The following is a 17,415-nucleotide window of genomic DNA, read 5'->3' on the forward strand; positions in this document are numbered from 1 at the left end:
ACCTTTTTTTCAAAGTGACAATTTTTCTAATCTTATATGGCAGCTTTTGCTTGACACTATATTGTATTTTAGTACCTCGTCTAGGCTGTCTAAGCTACAAATGCAGTTAATAGAATGTCAATCGGTTATGGTATTTCAGTTATGTTGTTATCGCCCAAAATATCATATTGGATTTCTGAAATATGAGCTATGAATCCTGTGCTGTGAATGACCAGGATATTTATCATATCTTATGTACTATCAGTTTTGTTGGTATCTTGGTGAATCATGTTGCCTCTAGGTGGCGCTTTTCTAGACAATATTGGCCTCTAGAGGATGCTGTTCTATGGAACACTCTTGCTATAATGAATGTACTGTAAAATACTTTATTTTTGCTTAGGAATTAATTTTCGCCATTTTTGCTGAAGGAATGATTCAGTGAAACTGATTTCCATACAAAACACCCAAAATGTCTTTTCAGCGAAAATTAAATTCAGCTAAAATAAATTATTTTACAGTATTTGTCCAGTGTGTACATGTCTCTCACACTCAATTAAACTCCCCACAGATGACAACATTTTCATGGTAGTTAGATTCTGATTTCAAAACCTACCTGGAGGTCGTTGACCCCTACTCTGGGTTTGTGTGCTTTAGAATCAATGGACAAAGCCACCAAGATTCATTCACTATTAATACAGATGCACCAAAGTCTCGCGAGAGCCATGAGACTTGTATTCACACTTCAAATAGTGTTCTAATCTCTTGTCATCACATCCATTGTTACTATGGTTACATAGGTCAAGGGAACAATGGACAAGACAACGAGAGAGAGTTAAATACTATAAAATGCACGAAAACTAAACTCATGGTGTCTCACTGTCAATGAGTTCTCGGCTGCCATTTTCTCTACGGTAAATTTTGCATTTTACAATTATTGTGGTCTCAATAACTTTATAAGGTATTAAACTTGAACATATTATTTGGCATTATAAAATTTTAACCATTTTGATATTTTTCTCAAATGCAAGTGCTTTTTTCCCCCCATTTAATTATGTATTATTACATAAATAAATTGTTTCTCTTACAGGATCTAAGCAACAAAACAGAATTGACAGCGGTGAACGGCAAAAGAAAGCCTGCGATAGAAGTGTTCTCCCATGCGCTACGTTTTTTCAAGGAACACGCCTTACAAGAACTGAACGATCAGTTGGAAGACCGGATAGAAAACGAAGACATAAGATGGGTGATAACAGTACCTGCCATTTGGAAACAACCTGCAAAACAATTCATGAGAGAAGCTGCATATAAGGTAAACAAAATAGACCATATGTGTGACCCTAAAAGGTCACACATCCTGGTACTTCTGGTGGTACAAATTCACTATAAATGAGAATTTGTTGATTTCATTTAAACAAATGTCTATTAACATATGTTGATAAAATATTTATTATGACAAAAATTAATGTATAAGATTCAAGATTATTGCTGTTATAGGACAATAATACCCCAAAATGACCAGGATGTGTGACTTTTAGTAGTCTGTGTGGGCACTCAATTCCATTCTATGAAATGCCCTCAGTGTTAAGAATAAAACTTATATTTGTTTTTATCTTGGAGAGAAACATAAATTTGGCATTTAGTATTATTTTCAATACAAGTTTCCGCCAATATTTTGGTGAAACATTTAAATGTATTTTTCTATATCTTCTCTATCTACCTTTTGATCGCCAGATATTTTTCCCGCCAAAAAATTTGACATAAATTTGTACCCATTTCACAAAATTTTCTTTGAATTTCAAATTAATTTTGAATCATACAAACAATATCTAACATTGGCTTTTAGTTTTTGATAACAATCTTTGTTAATTATCAACATTTCCTGTCAGAAGCAAACAGTACAGAAATATCTTGTGGATGGAACAAATAGGTGACAAGGACACTCAAAGATTTAATTTTGTTTTGATGGACAGAAATTGCAGTCAGCTGTAGGTCCTAATCATGAAAATAATAATGCAAAGATGGAAGGGAAAGGTATATTAAGGGAAAGATTTTGTCCGGCGTTGTCGTTGTTGTTGATTTTATGAAAAATAACAAATGTTCAAAAGTGTTGTTGAATTCTCTTTGTCATATTTTCTCTTACTATGTGTTTGTGTTTACACAAGTGTTTGTTTTAATGATACCCATTATATGTTGAATACAATTGTTGGTTTATTTGTTCTTCTATTGAATAAAACTTGGTATTTTCAGTAAATGATCTCTGTGACATGTCTTCTAAATGGTTCATATAAATATTAAAAAATGATATTTCTTCATTATGATTAATTGCAATCAAATCGGACTTTACAGAATGATTTCAAAGTTTACATTTTTCTTTATTTTTCATTTGTAGGCTGGTATCAGTTCCAAAGCTTTTCCAGAGCAACTCCTCATAGCACTGGAACCAGAAGCCGCGTCAATATATATCCGTAAGATGAAACTACATGAGATTATTCCAGACGAGAATAATCGACTTAGTCATTACCGTAGCGGTTGCCGCTTATCAATTGGACCAATCAATGTAGATTTCATGCATGGTAAGATTAATACCTATATTCATATTTTCAGCTAAATGTTATTTTGTTGTTAACATACTTCGTAATCCTTTCTACTGATTTTATTGAAAGGTGAGATCATTCCTGGGAATTTAACATAATAAATAGGGTTGACTAGATTCACAATGTTTTGGTTAATATGTGCTACGCATCAGCTATCAGCTTCTCAGTGATTTCCCACGGTCAAAACATTATTTTAGAGAAAATGTATCTGAAAACATGCAAAAATAGGGCATTTTCAGAACAATTTCTATTGAAACCATGTTTTAATAAAATTCATCAGAAATTCTAACAAGGAGTTTTTATAACTATATAATTTTTGCACTAAATACAACTAAACAAAATTGGAAGATTTGAAGAGCTCAAGATTTTATGATGATATGAGATGTTTCCGTGGAAATCAATAGAGAATGGCTCAAACATGTTTTACGCATGTTTAATTATAATTTCAGCTTGACTAAATACGAATTGTTAGAGTCAAGGAAATCTCTTTACTAATCTAACTCTTGACAAAGTCAACTTTTAGCTTTAATTTTTAAAAAAATTCTGATTAAGGGAAGAGTAGGAAATCAAACTCGCGGTTTACCGCGGTCATTACTGCGGTGGTGGTGGGTGCTCGCCGGTCGACCGCATTTTATGCAAATTTATGCATAGATTCCATGACCCCGGTTTACCGCGGTCGTGTGCGGTAGACTCGCATGGCAATTTACACCCTATTGTTAAGACTATGAATGGACACAATAGACTGGGAAACTAAAGGTTACTTGCCGCCAAGTTCAAATAATAAAAATCGAGTGGTACCAGGAGATTGGAAAAATCGTCTCTATTAGTTCGCAGAAGAACACTATTTTATTTTCACGAGTCTTGGTATAACATCGCAAAGCAACCCAGAATAATGTAGACCCCACATAATGTAAAATATTATCACATTATTTTGAATTTACATCATGTAGAGTCTCAGGATTTATTTTAAAAGATTAATGTTTCGCGTATACCAATATAATCGGGCGAAGTATAAATTCCAAGTGTAAAACACTCGAGAGGCCGCAGTTTACGTTACCTCGAGACTATGCACTAAGTAGGAAAAGGAAGCCGAAGTCGAAGAGAGAGTGTCACACACTTGGTGCTACAATATATACTACAACAACTGGGTGATCAGCGAAAAAAAGAGCGCACTTCTTGGCGAAACTGACTAATCTAATAAACCTTGGCCCAAGTTTAACCCCAAGTCACGCGCTGAACAAGTGGGTTGTTACCTTGGTGACCATTCGCGCTCCGCGCGTTGACCTTTTTCTTATACACATCCCATTACGCAAATTTTTACTGGCTCTGCATTGCCTACGTAAAAATTTTTACCGTTCTGGTTGTGAATATTTCACCATTGCCGACGTGATAATGCATTGCCTTCCTAATAATTACGCAAACTTATTTTCCATTGTTTACGTACTGGCTGTGAATATTTCAACTTTGCCGACTTGATAATGCGTTGGCTTCGTAATAATTGCGCAAACTTGTTTTTCATTGTTTACGTACTGGCTGTGAATATTTCAACTTTGCCGACTTGATAATGCGCTGCCTTTGCAATAATTATGCAAACTTATTTTTTATACCCCTGTCGACACCTCGAGTCAGGCTGCTATCACCCTTTCTATTTCAGTAATTGACGGTCTGTAGGTGTTAAGTTGTCACCTCCAACTGATTGAGCGGGCAATTAAATACGCGATAATACCAGACTTAGTTTTTCTACTTTAAAACTGACGGCAAAACACAATACAATCGTCCGGAGCCATCGAACTACGCGACTTAGTCGAAACCACGACTTACTGCCTCAGAGACGGGGCCACTGAATAACTGTTGTTGATAATGATATTGTAAACAAACATGCACACACAAAACATTAAAGCCAGAAAAGTCAAGTCAAGAAACAACATTTCAAATAATAATAATTATGGTTTGACATCTATATCATTTTGAAATAAACTAAATTTCATGTAAATAAAATCCATGCGTTACAATTTACTGTAATTTCAAACTCGGAGCAGCGTACTTTGAACGCAGAGTATTCGATTGCTTACATTTCGAGTGAAAAACAAAACAAAACAACGTCAGGTGCTTTTGAACTACGTGAGGTTGGCACAGTAACGGGCAATGACCTCAGTGGTTCACACGCAATGAAATTCTAATCGAGCCAGCTAGCGTTATCGTACGGTATCATAAACTCAATAATTATTCATTCAAAATGCCTTTCACACTCACGAGTACCATGGAACACGAACATGTAACAGAAAAATAACGTCTTTTGTTTAAAAAAGATTCTGTCAACCAAGAATACATGCGCAAGGCAAGATTTATGAAACGAAACAGAAAATAATCATGTCATTGTCAGTGCAATGGAGACAGCCTGACCTGTTTTGATTAGTTCGCCCGTTTCTCGTTTGCTGGCCATTTTTTCTGGAGTGTGACACAAATGGTGAACATGATACTGCCAAATCAATCAAGAACCAGGATACGGCTTGGATACGCTGAAACTTTGTAAATCGTCCTCTTTTCAATTGTAAACTTTATTCCAGTGTAATAAAGGTATACCTACATGTACCATGCAAAATTGTATCGCATCACTTTGGAAATTTACGCTAAATACATGTACTAAATACTAAACAAGCGCACATATCGTATTCATTTACAGCATCGATTTTAAAACAATGACTCGTGGAATCACAAAGAAACTGTTAATTACGTATTTCACACATTACCGAGGACCGCAGTAGAGACCGGTACAGCGGTAGAGACCCCTAATTATAAGCAGTCCGCGGCTCTCCCCGGCGTTCTGCGGTACACCGCGGTAATGACCGCGGTGCACCGCCCGTTTGATTTCCTACTCTTCCCTAAGACAGGTGATTATGAGTATTATGTTGATTTCGTTCATAATTAACAAACAAATTTTTAAAAAATACACTAAAATTTGGAAAGTATTACATAAAAAATTTGGAGGGGAAAATTCCAGCACTCAAAAGGTTAATGACATCCAACGACCTTCTGTTTTATTAGCAAAGACAAATATTATTTTTATTAGCTCCGCTGTCGACTTTGTCGAGCGGAGCTTATCATATGAGTGCTGGTCCGTCGTCGTCGTCTGTGTCACATGTTTTACTTTTTTGACTTCTTCTTGAAAACTACAAGCCTGAATGCTTTGATACTTGGTGTATATGTACCTTAGGTAGACCTTTCCTAGATTTGTTCATTTCATCATGATATCTTCAATTCTCTAATTTTGATGAATATTTTTGTCATTTTTAGTAAAAAGTGATATTTTCCACTTCTTGTTGAAAACCGCAAGTCTGATTGTTTTGATACTATACATTTTGTTCATTTTCTAATGATATCTTCTGTTTTTTAATTGAAATGTGCATTGCTAACAGTGGAGCTATCTCAGCCGAGAGGCTGCTTGTTCTTATATTCTTCAATATTTCTGGAAATGAACCCTAATTTTGGAACCAACAGAAAAAATTTAAGTCAATTTACCAAAAATAAATTGGCTATTTTTGTCCAAATGTTCTGAAGGAAAGTGCAGACTATAAACAGGACTATTTTGTGATGAAAAAAGGAGACTGGTGGTGAAAAGGTTAACAGCCTCAATGCTTGATATTTTACCATTCTTATTGACACAATTTCTGTCATTGTTGTGTTCAACTACATCACTCTATAAGAGATCACCTGATGTTCCTTTGGATCTATCGGGTCATCCAATTGGTTAGAATTGCTTTCCGTAATTTACATACTTATCATCAGCCAAACAAATTGTTAAGGTCCATGCTTATTTCAGTGACCATTATTTCACACAATTTTATATATTTGTAGGAACTAAGTACATGGTAGTAGATTGCGGCGGTGGCACCGTCGATATTACCGTACATGAACTGGAAGAGCATTTGGGAACACTAAAAGAGCTACATAAAGCCGCCGGTGGCGAGTATGGCTCCGTCAGTATAGACAAAGCTTTTGAAGATTTATTAGATGATATATTCACCAAAGAATTTCTTGACGAATTTAAGGTAATTACACAATTTTCACTGGTGACAGTTAGAATATTGTTAGTAAGGACAATTATCAAATCTGAAGGTGCATGGCTCTAATTAGATTTGCGTTGAAAACAAAATTCATCAGATTGTTTATTTCTACGATGGTAAAAATTCGTAACTATTTGAGCGCCAGAGTCAAATTTTGTCGCCATTTGCAAAATTAATAAACCCACATAATATTTTTTTCCAAAAATTATGATACATATTTTTAAGCGATAGAAAATTATGTCTATTTGGCCAAAATTAATTTTAGAAAAATACATACAAAATGTGGCTCCAAAAAATTGGGATGGGAAATATTCTGATGTTCTAAAAGTTAAAGCACCATGGTTGTTGTGTCACCTGAGAGACTGTGGACGTGATGACAGGACTTGCAATCCATGGGCTGAAGTGTTTGTTATCATTCTACGTTACTTCTAGCCATTGCTGCTGTTAAATTAAGTGAAAAATGACTAATTTTGATGTTGGAAATTATGATAAAATGGCTGAATAATATTGTTGGTAACAATCATAAGATCTTGCTTAACAACTGATAAATATAGAACTTGTGTAACCATAGAACGCTTCTCGGCATGAGAAATTGAACAAACACGGACAATAACAAATCTGTCAATCACATATGCATTTGTTGTAGGCTTATCATTTCATCATGAATCACTGACAGGGAAGATAAATACTGGAATGTAGACAAATTATGTCAGTGACACAAAAATTAAAATAAGTTTTTGATAACTGATTCATTTGTTGGAATCATTCATGCATATTCATAAGGCGATAAAGACGTGACAAGAACCATCAATATAAGTGCAATCTCTGATGTTTTGTTGATTCATTTCAGATGAAGCGACCAGCTGGTTGGGTAGATTTAATGATAGCCTTTGAGGCCCGTAAGCGTAACGCTAGTCCCTGGAAAAATAATCCATTGAACGTATCGCTACCATTTTCCTTCATTGATTACTATAAAAAATATACGAAAAATAGAACGGTAGAGATAGCAGTTAAGAAGTTCGGTGATAAAGATGTCACATGGTCATCGCAAGGTGAGTGGTGTTCTTGCATGTTGTGTGTTTGTTAATTTCAACTTTATTGCCGTAACGTCTCATTACGAGATATATGAAATAACAAATATCTTAATTAATGTGTTTTCATTTTTGTTATTTCTATTATTATTTATTATCTATTATTATTTATTATCATTGTTGAATATTTATTTCGTTAATTATTATTAATGCTGGTTTTTAGGCCAGATCTCATGAAATGTCTTGTTCCCAAAGTTCATGAAAAGAAAATTTCAGTGTCATGCTGATTTTGTATTTTTAATTTTATTATTTGGTTCAGTTGACAGAAATTTATATAAATAAGCAATATAACGATGTTGCCATAAAATTTCATCATCTCAGTTGCAATTTTGAAAAAAAAAGATAAATAACTAGGATTTGAGGAACAAGAGTTTATGTTAGTCTGGTTGATAGATTATTATTTGTTATTGTTTTATTTGCTTCTTTTTTTATTATTTATTTTCTCCTCCACTGTAGTCCTCTCTCCTCCCATCAAAAATCTTCTCATTTAGACATTATATAATATAAAAGATTTGGATACAATCAAAGTATATTCATAATTGAATTATTCCATGTTCAATTTATATTGTTTGTGGATCTGATAGTAACATGACAAAACTTCCTTCTTAATTTCACCTCCCCTCTCCTCCCAGTCAAGCCCCCCTGCCCCCCTATACATATTCCTAGTTGGTATCATAGTATTCTTCCAATTCATTATATCATTAGTTCTTATTCATGAATTTATTGTTGCTTTGACCTCATTTGACCTTTAATTCAGTAGACCCTTTCTTCATCAATCAAACCCTAAACTTTCCACTTTCCTGAGTATGTTTCAACCCATTTCTTTGATTATGTTTCGCTATTTTATTATATCATTTAAATTTATTATTTCAGTTATTCAACATAACATAAAGTGGCATAACAAAATAAATACTTAATATATCATAACAAAATACATAGCATAGCATAGCACAACATAGCACAGCATAGCATAGCATAGCATAGCATAGCACAGCATACCATCGCATAGCATAGCATCGCATAGCATAGCACAGCACAGCACAGCACAGCATAGCATAGCACAGCATAGCACAGCATCGCATAGCATAGCATAGCATAGCATAGCATAGCACAGCTTAGCATAGCATAGAATCGCACAGCATACCTTTGCATAGCATAGCATAGCATAGCATAGCATAGCATAGCATAGCACAGCATAGCATAGCATAGCATAGCATAGCATAGCATTGCACAGCATAGCATAGCATAGCACAGCATACCATCGCATAGCATAGCATCGCATAGCATAGCACAGCACAGCACAGCATAGCATAGCACAGCATAGCACAGCATCGCATAGCATAGCATAGCATAGCATAGCATAGCATAGCATAGCACAGCTTAGCATAGCATAGAATCGCACAGCATACCTTTGCATAGCATAGCATAGCATAGCATAGCATAGCATAGCATAGCATAGCATAGCACAGCATAGCATAGCATAGCATAGCATTGCACAGCATAGCATAGCATAGCATAGCACAGCATTGCATTGCATTACATCGCATAACATAGCAAAGCATAGCATAGCATAGCACAGCATAGCATAGCATAGCATAGCACAGCATACCATCGCATAGCATAGCACAGCATTGCATTGCATTACATCGCATAACATAGCAAAGCATAGCATAGCACAGCACAGCACAGCATAGCATAGCATAGCATAGCATAGCATAGCATAGCATAGCACAGCATTGCATTGCATTACATCGCATAACATAGCAAAGCATAGCATAGCACAGCACAGCACAGCACAGCATAGCACATCATAGCATAGCATAGCATAGCATAGCATAGCATAGCATAGCATAGCATAGCATAGCATAGAATAGCACAACATAACATAACATAACACTATTAAAACAACTTATAGATTTTTTGTGGTGGCAAATAAACATTAAATTTCTCTTTATTAATAAAAAGAAACTTTGTTCTTCTGTCACTCACCCTTCATACTAGTCATCTGAAAATAACCCTGTATAAACACTACTCAAATAAAAATGTAAAAATATGAAACAAAAATTTGTTTTTAATTTTCTTGGCATCATATCATTTTAACATTCTCATAAATTATGTCAGTTTATGCAATTAAGAATTTTGTAAAGCATAAAGAGCTGAATATGATACAGTAATTTGACAAACCAATTTTACATATTATAAGCAACAATAAATTTGTAATACAGCACTGATCAATTAAAATTGAAAAATCCAGAACTGATATTGTTTTGGTGAATTTGTTGTAGTATACCAACTGGGAATATTGTTTTTACTCCATTTAGAAGAGATTCTCTTTAATTTCAATCTTGAGTTCCAGGTATGCTTAGATTTACGCCCGAAGGAATGCGGCGACTCTTCTTACCAACCTTAGACCATATCCGACAAGAAATTGAGCTTGTCCTGCAGAAACCGAGTCTGGATCATGTTAACTATCTTTTCCTCGTTGGTGGATTTGCTGAATCACCACTCCTTCAGGAAGAAATCCGAAAGTCTTTCAAGGACAAGTTACGTGTCATTATTCCACAAGACGTGGGGCTTACGATATTAAAGGGAGCCGTACTATATGGCATTGATCCTAATGTTGTGCGTGTTCGACGATCTCCTTTGACCTACGGTGTGGGGGTTCTGAATAAGTTTATAAGGGGAAAGCACCCTGAGGAAAAGTTAATTGTTAAAGATGAGGTTGAGTGGTGTTCTGATATTTTCGATACGTTTACATTATGTGACCAACCGATAGCGGTTGGGGAGTTTGTTACTCGTAGCTACACACCGGCCAAGCCTAATCAGAAGTCAACAGTAATTAACATGTACTGCAGCGACAAGCAGCGGGTGCGGTACCTCACTGATGAGGGGGTTAAAAAGTGTGGTACCTTGCATATTGATATGTCTGATTCCACCTACATGCAGTTGCCAAGGAGACGGGAAATACAAATTACCATGTTGTTTGGGGATACAGAAATCAAAGTTAGTGCATTAGATGTTGCTACCGGCAACTGTGTGAAAGCCGATATTGATTTCTTTAAAAAATAATGAGTGTGAGATTTACTCCGAGTGAAAACCTAGAAGTTGAATAGAAACGCATAAATGTCGTTGGTGTTTGTTGTCCAGAATGAAAGATTAAAAAGTAAAAAAAAAGAAGAAAATATTGTTTTCAGACCATTGAATTTTTAAAAAGTTTAGCTGATTTGTTTTCTAAATGGCTACAAATAAATTACTGAGCACTGCATGTGGGTTCTTCTTGTTTTTTTTTTTTTCCACTCATAATTTTTTATGTAATGTTATATTTGAATGTAATGTTCATTGTTTTCTTGTGTGTGAGTTTACAAATTGTACGTCAAGTTTGAAGGCTCAGCGTATATATTCGTTTACTTATCTCAAGAGTTTCTGTGTGAAATTAATTCAATTGGCAATCTTATATTCAGGATAATAATGAATTGTGGGTTGTATGTTTCGATTAATCTACCGCACAATTTTTCGGTAGTTGGCATGCAATCCATTTCCAAACAAACTAAATTGCCAATGAATACTTCAAAAACAAAAATTATGAAATGGTATGATTGATGTGTGAGTAAGTGTTAAATTGAACAAGTTTAAAGTTTACCAAAGAAGTTTTTTTGGAAAAATTCCTATATAAATGAAAAAAAAAATGTCTTCAGTGTTTAAACTTTGTAGAGAAGTGTCTTTTTGAAACTCAAGGATTTAGTTATAACTTAAGCATGTAATGTAACATTTGAATATTGTATTGACGGAAAAGACATCGTTCCTGTAAAATGAAATTAGCTCTCACCAGTTTCAATGACAAGATGGCTGCTACTCTGCCAATTGCTTAACTGCAACTTTTATTTGTAAAAGCTGTCTAATTTCATAGTTTTTGAAGTCATTTTTAGAAACATATAGCAGTTTTAAATGCAATTTCATGTTGTAAAATCTATTGTATTCTAGTAATAGAATTATATAATAACTGTATTTTATTCAGTAAATGAATGAATGAAGGTTGATTTTTTTCAGCTTCTTTTTTTTTTTTCACCAAAAAAATCAAGAAGGTTAAATTTTCCAGTCTCTGTTGTAAGATTTGTAATTTGAAGGTTTTTTTTTCATGGACAAATTTTTTTTTAGTCTGCATGATTATGAGTGAGTTTGCTGAGAGATATTGTCGATGAGCAAGTGTTTCCCTTGAATTGCATTCTGGGTAATAAAATGGAATAACTTGCGTGCCCGCATGATACCCCCAAAATGAATAAGGCTCCTATAATGTTAGTGAAATCAGGCCATATTGATATTTATATATGTAAACCCTGCTGCTTTATTTCTTTAGAAACTATGTTATATGTATGAGTGTGTTCTGAACCAAAGCGTGTTCTATGTTTCATAGCCCTATTCTTGCTCTGTGCCAATCAAATGGTGACAGTTGTTGCTGCATATAATTTATTAAAACTCTCTTGTTTTGATCAAACACAATAAGTAATGCCCTCTCAGTTACTCCAAGGCATTAAGGTTATCGTGAGGCCATACAAGCTGGTTTCCTGAGAGATCGTTTCTTTTTCTGTTGGAAAATAATTCAGTGATAGAGCCATATACAAATTGCGATTGTTGTTACAAATCATCCCAGTGATCATGTGTGGTGTTTTGAATATTTCAATTACACTGTCTTTTTTGTTGTTACTGAGTTGCTCAGATACTCAAATAAGATTGTACCACAGTTCCTCTATAGATTGTAACATACTTGTATGTTAATTTGGATTGATGAATATTCAAATACGATTGTATCATACTTGTATGCTAATTTGGAATGTCACATGTCGGTCAGACACAGATTTTATTCATGTGTCAGGGCCAGCCATGTAACATGAATAAATGAGTGCCAAGTATGCAACTTATGTCTTCTCCAATAACATGAGAAAATGAATACTACAAATAATTTACAAGCAAATTACAAATATGTAACAACACACACAATCCAAACTCCATGAACACGACAGAAGTAAAATTGTTCAAATGTTCATGCACAGGTTCAAAACGCGCTTTTTTTTTTTGTATTAATATTTTTCTTCATCACCCTTGCTGCTCATAATAATTTATGATTTGTTTAAATTAAAATAACTTTCTTCAATAGTTTGATTTCTTAGATTGTTTCTGCCTTCATTGTTGGTTTGAATGTATGAACAAAATCGTCAGGTCCTTCTCTTTGCCATCCCAATTTTCAATTGTTTTCTGCACGCTAAATATAGTTACGTATTTTAGAATTTCATTTTTTCAATTCATTAATGTAAACATCTCAGCAATTAATGACGAGTAAAAAAATTGTTATATTCAAATATGTGTATGCATGTTTCATTTTCTTTCACTTCTCTGAAACTGCTGGTCAGATTAGTTTCATTTTGAATCAGCTAGACAGATTGCTTCTATAAATCATCATCAACCGATTCACAGAGGAGAGGGAGGCAAGGGGGGGGGGATAGCTGGTACAGGTTACAGGAAATATAAACATTTTTATTTAGGTATATTAAGGGAAAAATGTCTGTCTGCGTTGTTTTTGTTGTCATCGTCATTTATTAATAACGTGTGCACAATAACTTTACTAAATCTATTCCAAACTTTATCAAGCTTGATCACGTAATGCCACAGTATAAAATCTTCCCCTAGTTCGAAGGACAGATGTTCTGTGTGAAAATATCATGCAAAAATTGAGAAAGTAGTAAGTCAAAATCTGATAAAAAATTGTGACTGTTTCTACTACTGGTGATCAAAAGTCACTGGTCCCAGTGGGGATATGCATTGTTGTATGTGTTCAATGAAGTAAATCATTTATCTTGTAATCAATATCATTAATCCCTCTCCCAAATCCCATGGCAATACTAGATTGAGTTTCACAGGGTTTATTACACAGTCTAATACACATTTGCAAACATACCAAAAAAATACATATCTGAACAGAAAACAAGATGTCAGAAAATTGATATAAGCATTCCTCTGAATAACCCTTTGGGTGGCAAACTTTTGATAAGATCTATGGCTGATAGAAAATTATGTCTGTTTAGTCCAAAGTTATCAAAACAAAAATAATGCACTCCCTATTTGTTCAAATTTACATGCTATGTGTGTTGCACCTTGGTTCAATGCAGAATAGTACATTTGTGATTCAAGACCGAATTCATGGAAACCATACCTCCTCTGCAAATATTTTTGCAATTCTCTCCAAAAAATAAAATGTCCTTCACACTGTAGTCCAGACCTTTTAGTAGAGAGAAACATACAAATTTTGTGCCCTGAATCAACCCCTCCTCTTTTTCAGCTTTCAATATGAGCCATAAATTATACCCTCTTGCATGCAGATATGCTAACTCCAATATGTGCCAGAATTATACCCCCCTCACACAGAGATATGCTAATTTTATGTCCCCAATATGTGCCTGAATTATACCTCCTCACACAGAGATATGCTAATTTTATGTCTCCATTATGTGCCTGAATTATACCCCTCACACAGAGATATGCTAATTTTATGTCCCCAATATGTGCCTGAATTATACCCCCTCACACAGAGATATGATAATTTTATGTCCCAAATATGTGCCTGAATTATACCCCCTCACACAGAGATATGCTAATTTTATGTCCCCAATATGTGCCTGAATTATACCCCCTCACACAGAGATATGCTAATTTTATGTCCCCAATATGTGCCTGAATTATACCTCCTCACACAGAGATATGCTAATTTTATGTCCCCAATATGTGCCTGAATTATACCCCCTCACACAGAGATATGATAATTTTATGTCCCAAATATGTGCCTGAATTATACCCCCTCACACAGAGATATGCTAATTTTATGTCCCCAATATGTGCCTGAATTATACCCCCTCACACAGAGATATGCTAATTTTATGTCCCCAATATGTGTCTGAATTATACCTCCTCACACAGAGATATGCTAATTTTATGTCCCCATTATGTACCTGAATTATACCTCCTCACACAGAGATATGCTAATTTTATGTCCCCAATATGTGCCTGAATTATACCCCCTCACACAGAGATATGCTAATTTTATGTCCCCATTATGTGCCTGAATTATACCCCCTCACACAGAGATATGCTAATTTTATGTCCCCAATATGTGTCTGAATTATACCTCCTCACACAGATATATGCTAATTTTATGTCCCCATTATGTGCCTGAATTATACCCCCTCACACAGAGATATGCTAATTTTATGTCCCCAATATGTGCCTGAATTATACCCCCTCACACAGAGATATGCTAATTTTATGTTCCCATTATGTGCCTGAATTATACCCCCTCACACAGAGATATGCTAATTTTATGTCCCCAATATGTGCCTGAATTATACCCCCTCACACAGAGATATGCTAATTTTATGTCCCCAATATGTGCCTGAATTATACCCCCCTCACACAGAGATATGCTAATTTTATGTCCCCATTATGTGCCTGAATTATACCCCCTCACACAGAGATATGCTAATTTTATGTCCCCAATATGTGCCTGAATTATACCCCCTCACACAGAGATATGCTAATTTTATGTCCCCAATATGTGCCTGAATTATACCCCTCACACAGAGATATGCTAATTTTATGTCCCCAATATGTGCCTGAATTATACCTCCTCACACAGATATATGCTAATTTTATGTCCCCATTATGTGCCTGAATTATACCTCCTCACACAGATATATGCTAATTTTATGTCCCCAATATGTGCCTGAATTATACCCCCTCACACAGAGATATGCTAATTTTATGTACCCATTATGTGTCTGAATTATACCCCTCACACAGAGATATGCTAATTTTATGTCCTCATTATGTGCCTGAATTATACCTCCTCACACAGAGATATGCTAATTTTATGCCCCCATTATGTGCCTGAATTATACCCCCTCACACAGAGATATGCTAATTTTATGTCCCCAATATGTGCCTGAATTATACCCCCTCACACAGAGATATGCTAATTTTATGTGCCTGAATTATACCCCCTAGTACAGAGATATGCTAATTTTATGTCCCCAATATGTGCCTGAATTATACCCCCTCACGCAGAGATATGCTAATTTTATGTCCCCATTATGTGCCTGAATTATACCCCCTCACACAGAGATATGCTAATTTTATGTACCCATTATGTGCCTGAATTATACCTCCTCACACAGAGATATGCTAATTTTATGTCCCAAATATGTGCCTGAATTATACCCCCTCACACAGAGATATGCTTATTTTATGTCCCCAATATGTGCCTGAATTATACCCCCTCACACAGATATATGCTAATTTTATGTCCCCAATATGTGCCTGAATTATACCCCCTCACACAGAGATATGCTAATTTTATGTCCCCAATATGTGCCTGAATTATACCTCCTCACACAGAGATATGCTAATTTTATGTCCCCAATATGTGCCTGAATTATACCCCCTCACACAGAGATATGATAATTTTATGTCCCCAATATGTGCCTGAATTATACCCCCTCACACAGAGATATGCTAATTTTATGTCCCCAATATGTGCCTGAATTATACCTCCTCACACAGAGATATGCTAATTTTATGTCCCCAATATGTGCCTGAATTATACCCCCTCACACAGAGATATGCTAATTTTATGTCCCCATTATGTGCCTGAATTATACCCCCTCACACAGAGATATGCTAATTTTATGTCCCCAATATGTGCCTGAATTATACCCCCTCACACAGAGATATGCTAATTTTATGTCCCCATTATGTGCCTGAATTATACCCCCTCACACAGAGATATGCTAATTTTATGTCCCCATTATGTACCTGAATTATACCTCCTCACACAGAGATATGCTAATTTTATGTCCCAATATGTGCCTGAATTATACCCCCTCACACAGAGATATGCTAATTTTATGTCCCCATTATGTGCCTGAATTATACCCCCTCACACAGAGATATGCTAATTTTATGTCCCCATTATGTGCCTGAATTATACCTCCTCACACAGAGTTATGCTAATTTTATGTCCCCAATATGTGCCTGAATTATACCCCCCTCACACAGAGATATGCTAATTTTATGTCCCCATTATGTGCCTGAATTATACCCCCTCACACACAGATATGCTAATTTTATGTCCCCATTATGTGCCTGAATTATACCCCCTCACACACAGATATGCTAATTTTATGTCCCCATTATGTGCCTGAATTATACCCCCTCACACAGATATATGCTAATTTTATGTCCCCATTATGTGCCCGAATTATACCCTCTCACACAGAGATATGCTAATTTTATGTCTCCATTATGTGCCTGAATTATATCCCCTCACACAGAGATATGCTAATGTTATGCCCCATTATGTGCCTGAATTATACCCCCTCACACAGAGATATGCTAATTTTATGTCCCTATTATGTGCCTGAATTATACCCCCTCACACAGAGATATGCTAATTTTATGTCCCCAATATGTGTCTGAATTATACCCCCTCACACAGAGATATGCTAATTTTATGTCCCCATTATGTGCCTGAATTATACCCCCTCACACAGAGATATGCTAATTTTATGTGCCCATTATGTACCTGAATTATACCTCCTCACACAGAGATATGCTAATTTTATGTCCCATTATGTACCTGAATTA

General features: G+C 35.3%; 1 protein-coding gene across 1 annotated transcript in view; it reads left to right on the top strand.

The window, feature by feature from the left end:
- The window catches only part of LOC100375775 (uncharacterized), a 64,928-nt gene extending 51,846 nt beyond the window's left edge, over window positions 1-13,082 (top strand). The window contains exons 3-7 of the mRNA XM_085504222.1: window positions 1,067-1,288; window positions 2,369-2,552; window positions 6,429-6,622; window positions 7,488-7,689; window positions 10,085-13,082. Coding sequence (XP_085360348.1) covers window positions 1,067-1,288; window positions 2,369-2,552; window positions 6,429-6,622; window positions 7,488-7,689; window positions 10,085-10,797 — 1,515 coding nt within the window. The 3' untranslated portion in view covers window positions 10,798-13,082. The remainder of the gene's footprint in view (window positions 1-1,066; window positions 1,289-2,368; window positions 2,553-6,428; window positions 6,623-7,487; window positions 7,690-10,084) is intronic.
- Window positions 13,083-17,415: the final 4,333 nt, after the last annotated feature.

Source organism: Saccoglossus kowalevskii, chromosome 10 (genome assembly GCF_978046115.1).
Source record: "Saccoglossus kowalevskii chromosome 10, keSacKowa6.1, whole genome shotgun sequence".
NCBI classification, from domain to species: domain Eukaryota; kingdom Metazoa; phylum Hemichordata; class Enteropneusta; family Harrimaniidae; genus Saccoglossus; species Saccoglossus kowalevskii.